A 20,888-nucleotide genomic window follows, 5' to 3' on the forward strand; every position below is an offset into this window, starting at 1 on the left:
TTGTACTTTCTAAAATCAAAGAGATAAAATAGATGATAAAATAAGCCTTTTCCAGCTCTATCTTCTGTGATTCTACAGTGGAAACCCCAAAAGAGAAGAGATGGGACAAATTTTGAAAAAGACAGCATGAAATGCTTCTGAATCTGAGTTAAAATGAAGTAATTGGTTCTGGTGACAAATTTGTTTGGTGAATTTGAGCTGTCCAGGTGGAGTACAAATTACTGTTCTTGCACCAGTTACTTACCCTAAAGAGAAAAAAAAAAAGAAAAAAAAAAAAACTTTGCTAGTCACTCATTATATAGATGATTATAGGTAGGTAATTCTCTAGGGTCATGTAACAGGAAGGCTTAATCAATCACTGTAACAGGTTCTCTGGACCTAATGTAATTACATGCTTTCCCTAGTTCCACAGGTATTTGAGTAACATGAATTTCTCAAGAGATACCAGTCTGGAAACGTAGCTGGTTTTATTAATGGTGATAATAATGCTTTAGCTGTCAATATCAAGATAAGAAGGCTTTTCTTCTGTTTTTCCACCAGCTTATGTAACTAAGGGACAGCTCTTATATCACTATCATTTAGTGCCACAACTTCCTCACTATTCATAGAAAAGGGGGGAGGGAGGAGGGCAGCTTTTAGCATAAAGCTTTCACTTGTGTCTATGTGAAGAGCTAGTTCAATAGTTCGTATCTCCACACAAATCATTCCAATTCTAAAAATATGTTTTGTGAATCATGTGATGTTTGTTTCCTTTTGTTCTACCCTGTGTTAAAATCAGAATAGGCATTAAGTCTTCTGTTTGCATAACAGCATAGGCAAATATTCACACCTTTGTTTGGAGAATTAATACTTTGCCTAACAGAGACTTGTTAGCAGCAACAGGTTGAATCCCAAAATTACCCAGTACATATTTTTACAAGCTTTTTTTTTTTCTCTAATAATTCCTTCTTAAAGGTAATAAACTTCCAGAGCACATTTCTGTTATTGTGAGTTAATCCCAGAAGGCATCTGAGCCCCACCCAGCCCTCCCTCCCAGCTGGCTGGGGAGAGAACTGGAAAGGTGAAAGGCATAAAATTTGTGGGTTGACATGAAGACAGCTTAATAAGTAAAACAAGGCTGCATGCACAAGCAAATCAAAGCAAGGAATTCATTCACTGCTTCCCATGGGCTGACAGATGTTCAGCCATTTCCAGGAAAGCAGGGCTCATCATATGTAACAGTTACTTAGAAAGGCAAACACCATAATGACGAATGTCCTCCCTTCGTCCTTCTTTCCCTCAGTTTTATTGTTTAACATGATGTCATAAGGTATGGGATATTACTTTGGTGATTTTGGGTCAGCAGTTCTGACTGTGTCCCCTCCCAGCTTCCTGTGCACCCCCAGCTAACTTGCTGGTGGGGCAGTGTAAGAAACAGAACCTTGACTCTGTGTAATCACTGTTCAGCACTTGGTGTGTTATCAACACTGTTTTCTCCACAAATCCAAAACATAGCACTATACAATCTACTGTGAAGACAATTAACTCCATCCCAACCAAACCCAGTATGTCCATTGGTACAGATCATGGAATCATAGAATCATTAAGGTTGGAAAAGACCTCCAAGATCATCTGGTCCAACCATCCCCCTACCACCAATATCACCCACTAAACCATGACCCTAATCACCATGTTCAACTTTTCCTTAAACACCCCCAGGGAAGGTGACTCCACCACCTCCCTGGGCAACCGATTCCAATGCCTAACTACACTTTCTGAGAAGAAATTTCTCCTGATTTCCAACCTGAAATTTTAGATAATTGTCATGACAGTAAATTGCTTAGTTTAAATGGACAGAGCAGGGTTTGCCCAGATTGCCAAGATGGAAATAAATGGACTCCTTAAGATGGCATTTTATTTTGATAGGTATGGTCAGTAGGATGCTCAACTATTTTAAGCCTTTAAGTGGTAGTTCCTGAGCATGACTAGCTAATTATGAGTGGTTCCTCCTTAGTGGGGAAAATACATTACTACTGAAATCCTCAACAGCAAAAGTTTGTCCATTTACTTCAGAGGCAAATAATATATGCCTCTGAAGGTCTTCTATAAAACCTTCTTCTCTCCGTTGACCAGATATAAGCCTTAGGTGCTTACTTTGGAAGGACTGCCTCACTGAAGTGTCTAGTATATAAGTACAAGTTAGGTACCTAAGGTGCTAAACTGAATCTCACCCTGTGTCTTAAGCCACCACAAAATACCATTCCCATAGAGGAGAGAAGAAGAGGCTTCCTCACGAAGTATAACTTCAATGATTCAAGTAGCCATAACTGTCCTAGAATGACTATCTGTGATTTCCTCAATTTCACTGCTCTTCAGAGAGCTGCACTAGTGTTTAGTGCTATGGCTTTAGTGCTTTGAGCTCAGCCTGGCAAGGTAAAGGCGGAGAAAGACCTTTATTTCACTTTCTTTAACAGTCCACTAATTCAACTTCCTGAGCAGACATCAGTCTAGTGGCTCTCATGCAAACATTTGTAAATCATATTCTTCAAAATAATCTCAAGATGCAAACACGGAGATATTGGCTATTTGCCATTTTTACTTTGCTTCCTTTTTTTTTCTCCCACCCAGAGAAGTCACAGTTTTTTATCCTCTCTTCCTTTTATAAGGTGCTCAGTGAATTTCAAAGCTCTTGGACACCCTGATGCCTAATAAGACCTCTCTTATTTCACCATACACAGAAGGTTCAGAGGACATCCAACATCAGCCCTGCAAGACCTTTTCTGTATGGGACCGTGGGGGACATGAAGAGGCTTCCTCGGGATGAGTGAAGCTGATCACACAACCATACCTACTTCTGTAGCTTGATTCAAGTATCTGAGCTGGATGGCCTTTTCCTTAAAGGGAACCTTAACGAGACCTGCAGCAGTTGCTGAAGAACTTGTGGAAGAGGGAGAGGTGCTCACAAGTCCAGCAGCATGACCCATACAAAATCTGTGCCCGCCATTTGATTTCTTGTGACCTTTCTGTGACTAGTTTCCCACACCCAAGAGATCTCAAGGAAGATAGGGTATTTGCCAGCTTGGCAGTAAACAAGAGTTGTGTTGGAAAGAAACCTCTCCCTTCTAGCTCTAATAACTTGCCCATGCCTGCTGTGAGTTAAGTCTGAAACTTCTTCCTGATGACATTGTTACACAAATATTTTTCTTTATTAAAGGGCTCATTTTCCTTGCCTGGGTTTAGGAGCTGACCTGGGACTACAGGAAGATACTTCTGTCACTTGTGCCTTGAATATGAGATGACAGATATAGTTCTAAGATGTGATTTCAAATTATATTAATATTTTTTTCCTCTATGGGGTTCAATGTTCTCCTCCTCCTAACTACTAGATAGCATGAATAGTACTCTAAATTAAAAAATAAAAATAAAAATCTGTACTTCCAACCTCTAGTACTTTGAGATGAATACTTGTTTTCTAGCATATTCGGTATTTGCCACTGAAAAATTGTGTCTAAGCTTTGCATGACTCTACACAAGGCAATTGCTGGGGATTATAGTCAGGGCTGCTTTATCTTTTTTAACTATGGAGGAAAGTTTGGAGGGGAAAGAAAAGAATGGAAACAAAAACAAACAAACAAAAGAACCCCAGCAATTTAATGCAATAAATTATAGCCACATTTTCTGAAATGTGTGCAGAAACTAAAATCTATATTCTACTTCCCAAGCATGTCTGCAGCAGAACTCTTATGCTGGGAGTAGACTATAGAGGGGAACTGGTACAAATAGAGACACCCAGGCTCTGGCATTTTGTTAAAGTTTTTAGCAAGAAAATATCTTTATTCTCAAAGCAAAGGCACTCACACATTTTGAAAAACATTTTTGGCTTTTTTTTTTTTTTATGAACCTAATATTTTAATTCTTCTTTTTCTCCCTCAGTGAGAACATATCTCAAACAGATGTACCCAACTCTCTATGTTGTATTTTTTCAAAATGTCAGACCTGAGAAAAGCAAATGTGTAAAAGTGCACTGGGAATTATTGTGCTGTAGTGTAGAATATGGAAGCATAGACAATTGCACTCTAATATACTGAAATAGAAGGTGATATTCTAAAAAAAATTATATATATATATATCAGGAAAAGATGTTCAATTCTGAATCTTTTTATACTTTCAAACATCACAGAACTTCCTTCAGTTTTTATCATTTGTGGTTACAGAGGTCAAAGATGAAAACATTCCCTCTCATTCCTGCAGAATAATTTATCCTGAGGGGTAGTGGGCTTAGCTAGCACAGGAGCTTGTGCTATATGCTTCTGTGAGACAGCCTCACTTGCTTTGCCTCGGGTTATCACATTGCAAGGGGCAGCACTGGTGCTTCCTGAGAAAAAAAAGCACTAGTTTTCCTGACAGGTAGAATTTAACGCTGTGCAAAATCCATTACATAACCTGTCACACATGCTACTGAAAGTGATATTTTAGAAAACTAGTTTTAAATCACCTTGTCGTTAAGTCCACCAATCCTGAGTGCTGAGGCCATGACAGAAAGCAGCCTGGCAGGCATTCCTTTTGTCCCAGGAACGCACCATGGCGTGAGCTTGGGGTGAAGACTTAAATGCTTAGTCCTCAGAAGTGGGCCTCTCAAGGAACCCTGAGCTACTTAAAATAAGAAATTTAAATTCTCAGCATTTGGAAAAACAAGCAGAAGACACTCTAAAAATGAATAGCTTGTCAAGTATTCTTTTCATACTTTCATAAACTGTGTTAATACTTGAGAGGTAAAGCATTTCTTTTCCCTTTAAAGCAAATGAAAGGGATGATCTCTGAAGTTAAAAAATCAGAGAAGTGAATCCTGTCTTTCTAATGGGTATGATATTTAATGGGCTCTCTCTGCTTTGTAATTCAAACGGGCAAGTGTTTTTTCAGGAGTTTTATGGATGCTTCGTTCCTAAGGGCAGGTGGGGGACAGGTGGCTCTGTATGTGCTTGTTTACACAGCTCTCCCAGGGCATCACAGTCTGACCTGCCAACCTCTGAGCTTGCACCCTTCAGTGACACTGTGCCAGATTGTCAGTTTTAGCCTAATAATTCCCAGAAGTCTGCTCTCCCCTTGAGGCGGAACACAAATTTATCTCAGATGTGATTTGGGGCAGGTCCAATCCCAGAGATCCAGAGGTAGTGAGCAGAGAAAGATTTTGACCATTTCCTGCACCTCTCTGTGAAGCAGATGTGAAATGCTACTGTTTGAAAGAAGGGAGCACATTTCATCTACATAAATAATGCCACTAAGTGTGAACACATGACAGATTTGGTTTCAGGTATGCTAACTGCAGCAAACTTCACAATTTTTCCTTTATCTGCTTCTAGAGAGCAAGAGGCCATGGCAGGAAATCAAAATGCTAACAGCAAACTGAAAGGACTACAGAAATAAAAATTACAAAAAGCAGAATTTAATGTAAAATCAACTAAAGAAAGCTTAAAATTAACCTGTTAAATCTCATGTGAAAGCCTGCCTCAGTCACTGTGGAGCCCTGCTCTAGAATGCTAATCTGATCTTCTCTAGTCAGAAAGCAGCCCAGAAATCACTATTTCCAACTCCATCCATCACCTTTTGTCTTCCTATCTTCCCCCTGTCTTCTTCTCAGCCTCCTGCCACCTACCTCCAAAGCCCATTGCTGAAGGTATTGTGCAGCCTTGGACCACACACTGACTCCCGCAGCAGGAATGAGTCTCCACAGGCCATTTGCCACACAGAAGTGGCCTTGGTGCAGGTCATTGCCCCACTGGGACATGTAAAGTAGATCAAAATCCTGCATTTCTCTAGAATCAAGCAGCAAGCCACACACTGCATATTATTTCTGCCAGTGTCTGCAAAGGGGTTGTCACTAACGTGCTGCTGGGCTACCATGAAATCGTAGTGGAAGCACAAAGATACAAAAGATACCACGTGTTCAGCTTATACACATCATTTTAAATGTATTTTTAGCCAAAAGCTCTGGTTTGGAAAAAAAACGTACCACCATAAATTCAGTCTAACTCCATGTAAACTGACAGATGTTTCTATTTTCAAAGGTATGAGATAACTTTGTTCCTCCCCACCGTAAAATAGAAGACTAATGTGAGGAATGGAGCAATAGCTTATCATGCAGCCAGGCTGTTAACTTTGCTCCCAAGCTAGTGGTAGAATCTTCATTAACATCAAAAGCAGCACTGTGTTCTCTTGGTCAAGCTTTCAAGATTAGGTCCTTGATATCTTAAACTATGAAGTTCATTTCGTATTGAGAAATAAATGAAAGATCATGTATTTACATATACATACAATTGCAGTAAAAAAAATACAAATAAATAAATAATAAAATACAGTAAAAAATAAATTAATAATGTAGTGACATTTCTACCCATCTGTGATAACACAAGCAGGTTAGAGGATGGTAGAACATAAACATAACATATTAGCAAATTTTTAATAAATGTTTCTGAAGCTTCATAAACCAAATGCATAGATTCTTATGCGTATAATACTGCTGAGATAAGAAACACCTATCAGTCAAAAAGCAGAGTTTAACTGCAGAAAATAGTCCTGTTTCAAGCAAATGATTCTGCAAAGGAATTGGAATTAAAGAAAAAAAATCAGAACAACAATCCTCCTAAATTGAAGAATAAATACATGTTCAGAGGGGATTTGGGATTACAGAAGGCTTATTCTAATTCAGCCATACATAAGATTCTGACAGTAGCTCCTTAGAAGGAAAAAGCAGACTAAATCTAGTTAACTTTAGAAAATGATGTTGATTCTGTCCTGGCACAGCATGCAGGGTGTATTCAGGGACAGCTGCTCTTGAGGAGACTAGAGGAGGAGAAAGTGAAGGCAGAATCACCTCCACTGGGGTACAGCAGCTTGAGGCTGGAGGCCTCCTTGGAGGCTGTTTAAGAGATGGATAGCTTCAGAGCATCAGCATCTTGGCTCTCCCTCACCACTCATGCCCGTTTCCCACCTGCCTGTGCCAAAATACTGTTCAGCCTGATGTCTGCAGAATGGTGTCTGAAGGAAGATTCATAATGTCAGGACAGATTTTCTGTCACTAGCACACAGCTTGACTGTTGCTGTGGAAAAAAAGAAAGAAAAAAAAACACAAAAACAATAAAAACGAGTGCTGAGGATGCCTGAGTCCAGTTTGTGCTACAGTTTCAGTGATCTTCAGTTGTTAGGAGTATGAAGCTTTTGAAATCTCCCCAGATTTTTTGTTTATTATTATTATTTTTTTTCCTTATTGAAAATTTGTCAATTATATATTTACACAGGGATGCATTAACTTAGGAGTCTGTGGAAAAACACAGAAATGCAGATGTGAAAGATCAAAATGGGTCAGAGATCAAAATAGAAGCTCAACTAAGGTTTGTTACAGACGGTGTCATTTTAAAGGAGAAAAAGTGACATTGCAAATACTCAGAGCTTTATTCATCATGCAGTGTAAGAAGGGCTTAAATATTTAAATGCAAAAACAAAGCCAACAAAATCTTACTCAAATTAAACACATTCGCTGCATCTATATTAGCAAACTAAACAGGTCCAGGGGCCAATATGGGCTCAAGCAATCAGTCATACTGTTAAATTGTTAGCAGTTGGTACCTCCCTGTCAGTTTTGGCACAGTTTCAGACAGTGACCTATTGCATGTGCAGAACCCACCCCTGTTTTGGATATGGTATTTATGGATTTGAGCTATGGGCTGTCCGTAAGCCTCAGCGCCAGAGAACTCTCCCAACCCCTGCAAGAATAAATGCAGCCTGCAGTTCTGAGCTGAAAGGGGAAAAATATTAGGCTACTTAAATCTGTTAGCAGCAAAATTTCCATCTTATGATGGCTTATTTTTTAACCATGTATCATTCCAAATCGGTTTAAAATGTCAGTTAAAACAGGAATAAATGCCTAGTGCTTTTAAGAGAAAAAATGAGAAAAAGTATCATGGAAATGAGTCTGCACCTCTAGTAGATAACACTTATGTGATGGAGATCCTCGCACTTGAAAGTGGGTCAGATATTCATTATGGGACGCAGAAAGGCAAAGAAGATGAGAATCTTGTCTAGTCACTCTTAATAATTTCATAGCACACTTATTGGTCTAGGTGGTAATTCTGGCTCTTCCAAAGTAGCTGATTTAGGCCTGATACTGGCAGATACTGAGCACCCATTATGGAGCAATGGATATTCCTTTTGCTCTTTACAGTCCCTTTTGGTATTTGTTGAAAGTGCTTGTCAGCTCAGCAACTTGTTTAACAATATCTGGAACCCAGAAGTTGGCATCCATCATAACAGAAGCTTGTCTGTATTAAATACAGACTGGCATGACAGTTGTAATTCCAGCTTGTTAGGTGGACAAATGTTAAGTGGAAGATCCCCATCATATACGATTGTAGTGTGGATAAGTGTAAACTAGTTTGGCCCATGTTAATTTCATAAATAAAATAATCTATTCATAAGCATCATGGTAGGTATTACACTTTACAAATGCATAAAGCCCTTTATAATTGAAGAATTTTAAAACACTTTATGAAAAATTATGAATTTAGTATGAATGCTGCAATTCACCTTCTTCCATTTAGAAACAGCCACTAAATCTACAGAAGCAAAGGAGTGACCCTAGTCAGAGTGAATTCTTTACTGCTGCTGCTATCTTCATCCCTTTAAACCAAGAATAATCAAAAACACTATGGAAATCGAGACTAGACTCATTTATCTGAATAAACTGAGACCATTAGGCTTGCTTACTAACGAATTGGAGGGCTTTTATTCATCCAGTTACCCTCGCATAATTTCTATTTCTTTGAACACTAGACAACTGCCACTTTTAATTGTGTCAAGTATATGAAGGAATTGCTTGCAAAATAGCTGTAGCCAGGAGTAAGGACACTACAGATTGTCTAGTAATTAGACGTATCCATTGTACAAAACAGGATATGAATGGTAATCTTATTCGGAAGGAAGGAATGAAGTTGACAGCCAGACTAGTGAGCTGTTGGGTGACCTGACAAGAGAAATACACCCTTAAGTTGAATCTTGCCTAAAGCAGAAACCAACCCTACTGTAACAAAACAAAGCCAGAGCAATTATATTAAGAATCAGTGGCAAGGGAACTTAGTCAAATTGCATCAATGGATTTCTTATGTATACAAACGTTACATTCCATATGTGAGACCAAAAATGTCAATAATTTATCCTAGAGGAGACTCAAAGTTCCCAAAAGATGTAATAGCTTCTGGTGTGGCTATCATTATGTAAAAGTAATATAATCTCCTTGCAGTAGAATCCATCAGAAAACATATTTTTCTTAAAGATTTTAAGAAGAACAAAATACTTCTGAGAAAAAAAAGGAGAGTTTAGGAAGTCACCATTTTTTTCTTCTTTTGCACAGTTGCAACTTTTGTTCAGTACTAGTCTAACTTTGAGGAAGATACTGTCCTTTATTTCAGAAGTTCAAGTACAGTGCACACTGGTAGTTTCCATCTGCCTCTGGATGCCTGCTGAGCTGCAATATCTGTAGCTAGGTAGATTAAATCAGTCACACAAGAAGAGAGGAGAAAAGCAAGTTCAGCAAGCCTTGGCTTTCTGAAAGACTGTCCATAAAAAGGACAAGACTGCTTTCAGATACTCTTTAGCCTGAATTTACTGTCATTGATCTTGGGAATATCTCCCTCTTTCACTGAGAAAAAAATATATATATATTCTGAAATGTAAATATTTTTACTCTTTTTTTATCAATGTGTGCAAAGACCTGAAGGGAAGGTGCAATGAAGACAGAGCCAGGCTCTTTTCAGTGTTGCCCAGACCCAGAACAAGAGGATTCATAACAAGAAATGGACACAAGAGGTTCCCTCTGAACATCAGGCAGCACTTCTGTACTGTGCAGGTGACCAAGCACTGGCACAGGTTGCCCAGAGAGGTTGTGGGGTTGTGGGGCTCTTTGTAGCTCTTCAGATGCCACCTGGACATGGTGCTGGGCAGCCTTCTCTGGGTGTCCCTGCTTGAGTTGGACTTGGACTAGACGGCCTCCAGAGATCCCTGCCAACCTCAGCCATGATGTGGTTCTGTGATTCTGTGTTTGACTGGGGAAAGACTAAACTCAGATCTTGAATGTTTGCAAAACTTTTGTTGTTGTGGATATATTTGTGGGTATCTTAGGAATATGCCTCTTCTGTCAGGAGTTTTTGCAGCAGGTTAGCTTCTCCTCTATCAAACTGCTTCTGAACATTTTCCACAAGAAGAAAGAGTTGGTTGAAAAATTGCATCAAAGATCAAACTGCAAATATCAATCTTTGTCAGAAGACATATCAACACTTGAATTTTTAATTCTACAAGGCCTTGCTTTCAAATTCTTTGTGGGCTCCAATAGGAAAATGCAGAGTTTGGACAAATTTGAAAGCTTTGTCTGCCGAATTTATACTGATTTCTACTTTCATGGAAAATACAGCAGGATGATATAGCTCACGGCTTTAAAAAGAGACTGTTAGTTCAACTGTCCCTTATGAACAGAAAAAGTTATCAGATTTTAGATCTGTTACATTTTAAATTATTAAATATACTGGAAAAGGAATGAAGTGGAGCGCTGTAGATTTGCTCAAACCTTTTTAGGTACTGATTTTGCTGAGCCGTTATGACTTTAGCTTAGCATTCATTTTTCATAAAGATGATTTACCTTCACAGTGGCATGTGGGATGCAATTTATATTGTATCCTTATATAATGACCTTATATAATGATCTTACATAAACTCTAAAATCTTGTCCAAGACTTCCCATTAACAAAGAGATGATTATACTCTCAAGCAGTAGATCACTTGGTTTCAATTCCGCTTTTACTCAAGCTAAGGAGTAGCACAGCAAAGGTAAGAGCATCAGAACAGAGCTAGATGCCTTAACTGACCAGACCTTAATAGACTGAGATGATGCAGATAACTGAAACGTTAATTTTTACTGATCTCTTTTTTCTTTTATGGTTTGTAGTTGCATCTGTAATGACTTTGACCAATTACCCTGAATCCAGCACAGTATTAAGGAAGCACTGCTATTGAAAAGCCTGCTCTCCCCCACCTTCAAAGCACGCCAGAAACATACAATCTCAGATAAACTGAGAAATTTCTTATTTTTCAGGGGGAAGTTCATGCTTCTGAATTAAAATAGGGTTGGCCTTATGATAATCCTTTTAAGAAAAGCATTCACACACCTTAGTTCAAAATTTCATGAGGAAGAAAGGTAGGACTCCCCTCCTCTTCATCTACAGTGTTTTAAGTGTATATCATTCTAAACTCTCAAATTTCTTGCAGAACTAGCAGCTAGCTCTTCACACAGAAAAGTGCAAAGAGCACTTCAAAAGCAGCACGAACAAAGACAGGTTAATTGTCAGCAATTCCTTAGTCACGTCTGGATTGCTGCTGCATTGTAGGTATTAGAAATACTGCAGCAAACAGGCCAAGATACTTGTGTGTAGGCACAAAATTTTTTGGCCACAGATCATCAAAGAATCATAGAATGCTTTGGGTTGGAAGGGACCTTAAAGACCATCTCGTTCCAATCCCCCTGCCATGGGCAGGGACACCTCCCAGTAGACCAGGTTGCTCAAAGCCCCATCCAGCCTGGCCTTGAACACTTCCAGGGACAGGGCATACACAGCTTCTCTGGGCAATCTGTTCCACCCGCATAGTAAATAATTTCTTCCTAACATCTAATCTAAACCTACCCTTTTATACTTTAAAACCATTACTCCTTGTCCTGTCACTACACTCCCTGAGAGAGTTCTTCTTCTGCTTTCTTGTAGGCCCCCTTTAGGTATTGGAAGGATGCAGATAACTCTTCACTCCTGTCTTCACACACTTCACAGCCACTTGTCTAGGAATCTCATGACTGATTTAGGGAAGCAAGGATACTTCAAAATAACACACAAAACAAATGCAGTTTTTGTTGTGTTTTGGGATTTTGATTCTTTCAGGCATTGCTCTTCAAACTTCTCTCAATAATGCTTAGCACAAACATGACTCTAATGGAAGGTGAAAAAGTATTAGCAGGACTCTGAGAGATAAACTAGTAGGCTCCAGGTATCATGAAATTAAGAGTTACAGCCTTTGGATTTTCTTGTTAACTGCTTTCTTATTAGAAAATCTCTTTTCTAATTATCAGAGAGATTACTGGGGGAAAAAAAATCTGCTACGACAATGTAACTTTTTAAAGAGCTTTTTAAAGTCAAGCACTTTAATAAATCTAAACACAATAATTCATTTAAATGTATTTTTGATTATATTAGCTGGAAATAAATTTAAATGACTAGTTTGTTGTTAGTAACTAGCAGTTTGTCATAGTAACTAGCACCTACTAGCAGTGAATGAAACCAAAACTACAGATTATTTTACTGTATAATTGAAGAAAAATGATTTTAAGAGTATCAAAACAAATTATGAAATTTCATGAATCTGAAACTTACTTTTTCAGAAATGCTGTTTTGTGGAAAATGAAGTGTTTAAAATCCAACTCAGAAGTAAATTATCTTCAACTGTCAATTTGTACCCAATACAAACTCAGTTTCAGTCAGCTGTATTCCCTACTACACCACAGTACAAAGGGCTGTGAAACAACTTCTGTACCCATTAGTGAAAATCTGACCAGAAAATTTCCACCTTGAGTTTCCCATTGGCCCCCAGGATTTACGGTATGCCGAAAGATGCATATGGGAGCCAGAAGTCTGCCTGCCTTTACTATTACTGGATCTTGAGCAGGCACTAAGCTTTTTAGTTGAAAGCTCATTCACAGCACACACAAGTGCCCAACTGTCTGTTACATACCGTATCTCAGCTGTATGCTCTTCAAACAAAGAGATGGAAAAAGAGGAAAAATCTGAAGTACACCACACTACAACATACCAATATGAATCAAACAGAAAAAATACCACCAAGAAAAATTGGAAAGGGAGAAATTTAATGTGTTCTAGCCATTGGAAGAAAGAAAGTGTCTGTTTTATCATCTGGTTCATTTTTATTTTACCTTTTGTGACCTATGAGAAGGAAAAAAAAAAGAAAAAAAAAAGCCAGTTATCAGTTATCACCTAGTTATCATTGTGGCTTTTATGGTTACATGTCAGAATGTTGCGATCATGGTGCAAGCTGAACTAAACTGAACACATGAACTTGGAAGTTTGTGACTGCACATTCCTTTCCCTCACTGAAGCTTTGAAATATTAGAGTTTTTTTAGCTGCAATATAAAATCTCCAGGATGAGAGAACCTTTGAACCTTGCAAATACTTGTGTTATTTAAAAACAAAACTAAACAAAATTATTGCTTTTTTTTTTTTTTCTTATATGAGGTAAGCTTGCAGAATCGGACCTCAAGTTCTCTTTGCAAACACTTTTTTTTCACTCTAAAATAGCTGAGTCCAAGGTAGAGTGTAGGTTTGTTTTGATTATTATTATTCTATTTTTTTAAGAAACAATTTGTATCATACATATCTCTTGCGCCATCTTTTCATTTAAGGCAAATGTAACTCTGGCACTCAGGAAACTTAGCACCACAGGTACCTGGACTTTTTGAAAGGAGTTTATAGTTTCAGTGGACACTGCCAAGTAGGCTGATTATAGCCTTATGGTAATTGTTGGCTTTTCCCCAACAGGCTTCTTTCCTGTGGCAGTCTACTAAACACAATCTCCCTCATTTAGTTTAAAGCATGAGACAATTCAAGGCCTCAAAGAAGGATGTAGCTATTTTTTCTCTAAGATCCTAACATGTATTCAACATAAAATTTTACATCCTACATTTCTTCACTGAATTCAATGAAGATCTGTAAATTTTATTTCATTAAAGAACTAGGAAGGACACTAATTCTAAAATAAATTCCTTCACATTTTTTTTTTCTGCTTTACCTTTCGACAAAGATGATCGTGTTCTGCTGCCTTAGTTAAGACCTGTAATCATTCTGTAAATGATTCCCAAGGCTCTTGACCACCGCTTCCACTTCAGTTTCTTGCAGACAATCAATGTATATATATATATTGAAATAACAAATAAGCACTTTAAACTGATTTATGTCTTTCTGTGGGCTAGATGTACATCACTTATGCTGGCTTTGTCACCAGGGTTTTTTTCTCTGGAGCCTCTGCTCCAGAATTCATTTAGTGCTACTAATTTGGCTGAAGGTTGCTCTGCATTTCTATGCTTTGCATATATTGGTATTACAACAATCTAAATGCTTTAGCCTGTCTTGCAATTCTTACTGACAAGGATATAAATTCTCAGAGGTCAGAGATAAGAGATCATAACACATGGCTTTTATGTCTCATGCATCCCCTATGAAAATATCTAGTGGAGGGCATCACTTCTTGACAAAAATCATTACTCTAGTTAAGTGTTTCTCAAACTAATTATTCTAAATTTTTTCACTTACTGTATCAAAAATCAACCCTTCCTAACTTTTTCTCAGCTCTCATCTTTTTCTCAGCTACCAAAAAAAAAAAAAAAAAAAAAGCTCTTTTAAAAATCCTTTTGACAAATACCTATTTTTGCAACATTAAATGGGAGATAGAAGATAGCATTACTACACTAGGCTCTGCCTAAATTATGAGATTAACATAGCTTTATTGTTCTTTACAAACGGATCACAAATATATTGCAGCTATTTTTCATTATTTTTGATTTATTCAATATAGTAAAATCATCATACTCCTCTGGTCATAAACACAGCCCTGCATAGTTTTCACTGCCTTCAAGCTTCACTATTCCATCTGTCAGAAGAAAGGAGTTGTCAGAAGATAATTTTACCCTTTGTTTCATGAAGAAATTAAAGGGTGCCAGTATAGTTGTCTGTTTTAGTGCCATACAGCATCACGAGACCACATCCATCTTTGACTTCTACCAGAGCCTGCCTCAGCAGCTGAACAAAGCTGTGCAAATATGCTGATTTTTCAATGACTGACTGTTGAATTAAACTTTTGAAAAAAGTCTGATCAGATTGATGCACAATCAAAAATGGCAGGAGATACCAGCATGCACTTTTTCTGCATCCAAATTAAACCCAGGAAAAATATATTTCTGTTCATATGGCATGTTTTACATCAGACATTTATTAAAAAATAAATAAAAATAAAAATAAAATGAAGGAATCAAAGAGCTTGGAGACAGGAAGGGGCACTAACATTTTATACTGAAGAGTGAAGGTATTTAGCCAGCTGGGCAGAGATCTAGGATTACTGCCCATCTTTGTCTCAGAGTACTCAAAAACACATTTTCCTCTTTTCAGGAAAATTCAGTGATCATATGTTCTTGTTTTCAGGCTCTCCCCTCAATGGTATAAAAATATTGTACTTCATATAAAATATAATTATTCATTATGCAATGTTTTGCCATTAAGAGTCTCTTATTTCCACCTCATATAACCTCTTACTTTTACCAAGTGGAATAATTTCAGCAGAACATCTTGAAAGACCCCACAGCAGTCCCACAGTGAGGGTGTTTCAAACCATTCAATGAATCTACTAACCTCCTGGTTTAGCAAAGGGCTTCTCCTCCTCCAGATCACCCTGAAAAAAACATTTAATGGCTGAATCTGTTTGGCAAATTTGACCTGAGTTTCTCAACATTTTCAGGTAAAGGGCCACATTATATTGTCTGCCAGTGGAATTTTGAAATCCCAAATATATCTTGATCTCATTCTTTTTTCTTTTCTTTTCTTTTCTTTTCTTTTCTTTTCTTTTCTTTTCTTTTCTTTTCTTTTCTTTTCTTTTCTTTTCTTTTCTTTTCTTTTCCTTTTTTCTCTTTATTCTTTCCTTTCCCTTCCCTTCCCTTCCCTTCCCTTCCCTTCCCTTCCCTTCCCTTCCCTTCCCTTCCCTTCCTTTCCTTTCCTTTCCTTTCCTTTCCTTTCCTTTCCTTTCCTTTCCTTTCCTTTCCTTTCCTTTCCTTTCCTTTCCTTTCCTTTCCTTTCCTTTCCTTTCCTTTCCTTTCCTTTCCTTTCCAAGAAAAAAAAAACTTTCCATTTAATCTACACCTACTAAATCACTATTATTTAAGTTATGTTAGTCCTGCACATAGTTTGCTTAAACTGGAAGCTGGATTCAAGCGTCAAAACAATCCTTCCTGGGTCTTGCACCTAAGACCTAAAAATATTTTGTCTTTTGATCCAATGATAACAAAATTTCCTAGGAGTAGGATAGGTGAAAAGTAGTGTCAGCAAGCTGTACTCTTTCAGAGGGTAAACCTGTGAAAGAAACATGTCAGAACATTCATCTGTTATCCAGAGGCCCTGAAATGAATATTGATTTTTACCTGGAAACCAAATTCTGCCTTCAGATTATATGTGTGCAACTGACTTATGTGGCCTTTTGGCTGAAGTAAAAAATGCAGTTGTGTTACAGCAGTGGCTAAAAGGATTGTGGCCCTACTGCATTACACACACAGATTCAGGCCAAAATACAGTCATCAGCAATGAAGTAGAAACTGAGCACTGATCTCCTGAATGGCAACCCAATAGCCTACCAAATAAGTGTACAATGTCCCCGTTTGATTTCTACTCCTTATCTTCATGGCAACACAATAAATGCCACTAAGAGGACAGGTTTTAATTGTCAGTCTTCAATGCCAGATATAATTGCAAAACACTGGGATGATATACTGCATATGATGCATATAACCCAGAAAATACCTGAGTAAATAGTAACTAGTGGTAGCCATGCACTGGCAGAGTATTGGTCTTAGCACCTGTCACCATGGCAATTTTCTTGCCATAACAGTAATTTCATTGATTCACCAGATTTAGGCTACTGGTATATAAGGATCTGATGTTTGGGAAACAGTGAAAGACTACTCATGTACATATACGTGTATATATGTATATATACATAGAATGAAAGATTAGGTCCAAGCTCTAACTAATTTTCAGTTTCTTAGTGGCAGTATAGGTGAGTGCAGCAGCAGAGAAATTAACCAGCTTTTTAAAAAGGCTAAAACCATTGGCAGGAAACACCTTGAAGGACAGGCAGTGAGGTCCTTGCTCTTCAATGACTCCAACTCTCTTGATGATTCTATCCAATTAGCTTGCCTTTTTTACCTCACCGTGCACCAGTGGGCTGCAATATATTTTTATTAAAGTAATTACTCAACAGAACAACTATTTAATTTCTGAACATGGATATTAACAGGTGATTAATAGTAGCTAAATAAATAAATGTTGGTCTTCTGAATCCCAGTATTTTCTCCAAAAACACATCAGCTAGGAACCCAGACCAGTTTAACCTTGTATATGGTAATATTTTCAATTTGTATACATCTTCATGTAATCCCTGGACATTAACATTTTTACTTATAAGGTTCCTGAAGTAGCAAAATAGAATTGTACTGACTTCAAATATAAATTACTCATAATAATACTGTTGCAGTAGTTAAAGTAACTATTACTTTTATAAGTGTCAAGAACCCAAGATATATTTGAAAGCAACATCAAGGTCAAGTACTTGGGCTTACTGAAGTACTTACACTTATTTATACTTATAAATAAAGTCAGCACAAATATGGGTAGAACAAACCTTCCAAAAGAACAGAAAACAAACCACTGCTTGTGCTTTGCACTTAACTCTTCCATTAGGCAGCCCAAACTCTCTCTTTTTAATCCCTTAGTAGTTTTGTTGCAGTTTTATTATAGATAATTTGTGTCTCTAAATTTTAAAGATCTCTGTTGGATATATTCTAATTAATACATAATAATGGGTGCCATATATGTTAATTTCTATCAGATGTCTCCCTAGAACACCTCTCTTTTATTTAACTACTTTTTATTTTTTTTATAAGGCTTCTCAGCAATTTCCTTTTTCTCAAAGCCTTAAATATGTAAGGCCATTTGTTGATCATCCTGTTGCTTTTAGTTAGTTTAGTTTTACACTAAATAATTCTTCTGCCATAATCAGCTAGCTTCCATGATGGAGTAGTGTATGAAGGATACGCTTGAATTCCACAGAGAAATGTGAGCAGATAGGGTATTTTCAAATGAAGATAGCGACTTAGCAAATAACAATGTAGTGTTGTCATTTTGATGTAAAAGGTAGCAGTCTGTTATTGTGATCAGTGTTATTTAAAGACTGCTTTTAAATTAGCTTTACAGTCACAAATGTGTAAATATTTAATGTATTTTTTTCTAACTTAACACGAACCAGTTCCTTGACTGAAAACAGAACATGTCTGAATTGAATGTACTTCTGTATAAAAATGATGGTTTCTTTCACAGGAAAAACATAGCAAAAATAATGTATCCGATGGAACTCCAGTCTTGACAGATGTAGATAAATAAAAGTTGAAATGTAGGGCTAGTTGTTGTCACTAGAAACATAATGTAGAATTTAGGCCAAGATATATTATAAATTTAGCATAGTTTTGAATACAGTACCCAAACTTGAGAAATTGGTCCAACCACATCTAACACCTCTTTTAGAGTCTTCCCTGTTTTGTAGTGCTGACTAACTTCAGCCATTGAACTTCAGCTATGACTGCTGAGATGAAGGAATCAGGGCCAAGTGTGCCCTTCGCACTATCACACTGGTATAAATACCAGAAAACTGTACGTTGCATTCTGGGCCCACAATCCAAACTTTTTACCAACATGTAGTCTTGCAGAAAATCAAAATGCATAGGGCCTATCCATTACTCCTCTGATAAAAACGTGCAATGAGGTCAACATGGATTTCTCGTCCATTTCTCTATTTCTCTTTCTTATTCCCTACTCACTACTTGTATTCCCCTTTCATCAACCCATATTGGTTTTCTCAAGTTCAGCACAGATTTTGCATGAGCACAACCATCAATATCTGACCCCAGACATCAAATTAAAGTAGCAGGGCAGATTAGCTGCTCTCAGATCAGTCACCTTCCACTTCCAGTAAGACTCTGCATCCAAACCTTGCAATAAGTCTACTGTCCAATAAGTAAATTATCTCAGTATGGTTTAGCTACTGCTCATGTGATAGAAGAAAGAAAAGGGCAGCCTTTTTTTGAAGGACTCAGGTGAACACCCTGCTGCATTCCCAGCTGACGCAAGCTGTTTCCTGCTTCTGCTGTGTCACACCCCCATGGCCCAAAGGACAGTCAGTTCTCTGAACCCAGCGGAGAACACGAATGAATGCTGTTCTAGTGGAGGACTGCAAAGGCAGGGAGGGAGAGCAGCTTTGTGCCTCCCCTGCTTCTCCTTCGCCCTCACTTTGTGCTCCAACCAGATGCAAAGTAAACCCTAAGCAGTTACATGTGCGGACTTAAAGATTACAAGACAGAAAGTGGATGGTCCCTTTTTTTTCTCCTTCTATATATGGAACTCCCATCGGTTTTCATGGGTGCTCCCTCTATAGACTGACAAGCAACAGGTCAGAGGAGATGGAAGGGCTTTTTACCTGCCAACCCCAGAGTTCAGGATGTGTTGTTTCTCCTGCAGCAGTTGATGACACCCTAACACCTTAGCAGCACTGGAGCTGCATTCCTACGCTGTAACAGGGAAAGCAGGATCAAGGGCCTGAACTAAGGTCTTGGCAGGTAAGTGAAGGAGCAACCAGTATCAAACAGCTTTGTTTGAAAGTGTACGTCTTTGTAATGTTTAAGTCTTAATATGTGCTCTGCTTTACATGCAAGTTTAAACTGCCAATTTTCAGAAGAGTAGTTGAGATCCCCTATTCACTCTGCCAAATGCTTGAGAACATGTTGATGAAACTCATCAATGCAGAAGGGCTAAGAAGAAAGTCTCAAAGTTGGGATTTCTTCTTAGAACTGAGTGGAAGTTACTACAGTTGCGGGGGGGGGGGAGGGGACACTTATGTTATCAACGTATTTTTGCATATCTCCACTTGGAATGATTGAGAGCATCATTGTATGATGAATACTAAATATTCAAAATATGAGTTTTGTTGGGACTAAGAGGGGAGAATTTTTTGCTTGGTTGCTTGTTTTCCCTCAGTTGAATATGCGGGGAACACCCACTGAAGGAAAATCTCCATTTTCTCTGTTTCACTTCTTAAGCTTAATTATTGGAACCAGCTTTCTAATATGAATACTGATGTTATTCAAAATGCACTTTATTTCAGTAGTTATCAGGGACTGTGTTTTTGCTGGCAATACCATGGTCCAGAACACTCATAGAGAGCACACACAGGGGAAGCCACTACCACTGAACCAAATCCAATTAAAAAGACATTTACAGAAAAGTAAGTGATGCAAGTTACCAGCTTGAAAGAGAAGCCAAAAATTAAAATAATAATAATAATAATAATAATAATAAAAATAATCCAAAATTTCCCAAGTGAAATTACTCCAACAGTGATCTCTAAGTTCTTCTCAATTTTTCAGTGGATAAACTGTCAGCTTGTAAATAAATAAATAAATAAAAATCACATATGTTAATACCAACTGTTAATTAACATTCATCATTATTACAGGAAAAAAAAATGTTATAAAACATTTCTCTCCAAATGTAAATTTTGATTTGGGTGTAAATTTTAGGGGCAAGAGTGAAAAATGACACTTTACATACATTTATATCTTTTGAAAGTTTGCGTTTCTGTAGTCATTGTTTTAAATTAACTTTCTCTAGACAAAATAAAGTGTTGTACTACATTGCAGCCTCACTGTTAGGAATGAAGATAGAGGAGACAATGCAGGAAGACCAACACATACGACCAAAATGGAGAGCATCCAAGTCATAGAAGAATGGTAAGTTGGTCAAACTGTTGTCCAGTAAATGCTTTTTAATTTGCCTGTAACTAACTTGTTTTGGTTTTGTAGGCTTCTGAAATATTCTTTTAATGACTTTTCCTCCTAAAATTTCTAGACAAAAGGAAGCAAAATGAGGCCTGATATGAAATGCCAACAGGGACATTCAGGCTTACTTACAGTTTCACATTTGTTGGTAAAGAATGATGG

At 37.7% G+C, this 20,888-nt stretch overlaps 1 protein-coding gene across 4 annotated transcripts in view; it reads left to right on the forward strand.

Annotated features, from left to right (window-relative positions):
• The window catches only part of RGS17 (regulator of G protein signaling 17), a 75,353-nt gene that overhangs the window by 46,985 nt on the left and 7,480 nt on the right, over window positions 1-20,888 (forward strand). For 3 of the 4 annotated variants that reach the window (XM_035538847.2, XM_035538846.2, XM_035538845.2), the window contains one exon: window positions 20,589-20,678. In XM_035538847.2, coding sequence (XP_035394740.1) covers window positions 20,589-20,678 — 90 coding nt within the window. The remainder of the gene's footprint in view (window positions 1-20,588; window positions 20,679-20,888) is intronic. The other variant, XM_035538848.2, reaches the window with a different exon arrangement.

Source organism: Cygnus atratus, chromosome 3 (assembly GCF_013377495.2).
Source record: "Cygnus atratus isolate AKBS03 ecotype Queensland, Australia chromosome 3, CAtr_DNAZoo_HiC_assembly, whole genome shotgun sequence".
Taxonomy (NCBI): Eukaryota; Metazoa; Chordata; class Aves; order Anseriformes; family Anatidae; genus Cygnus; species Cygnus atratus.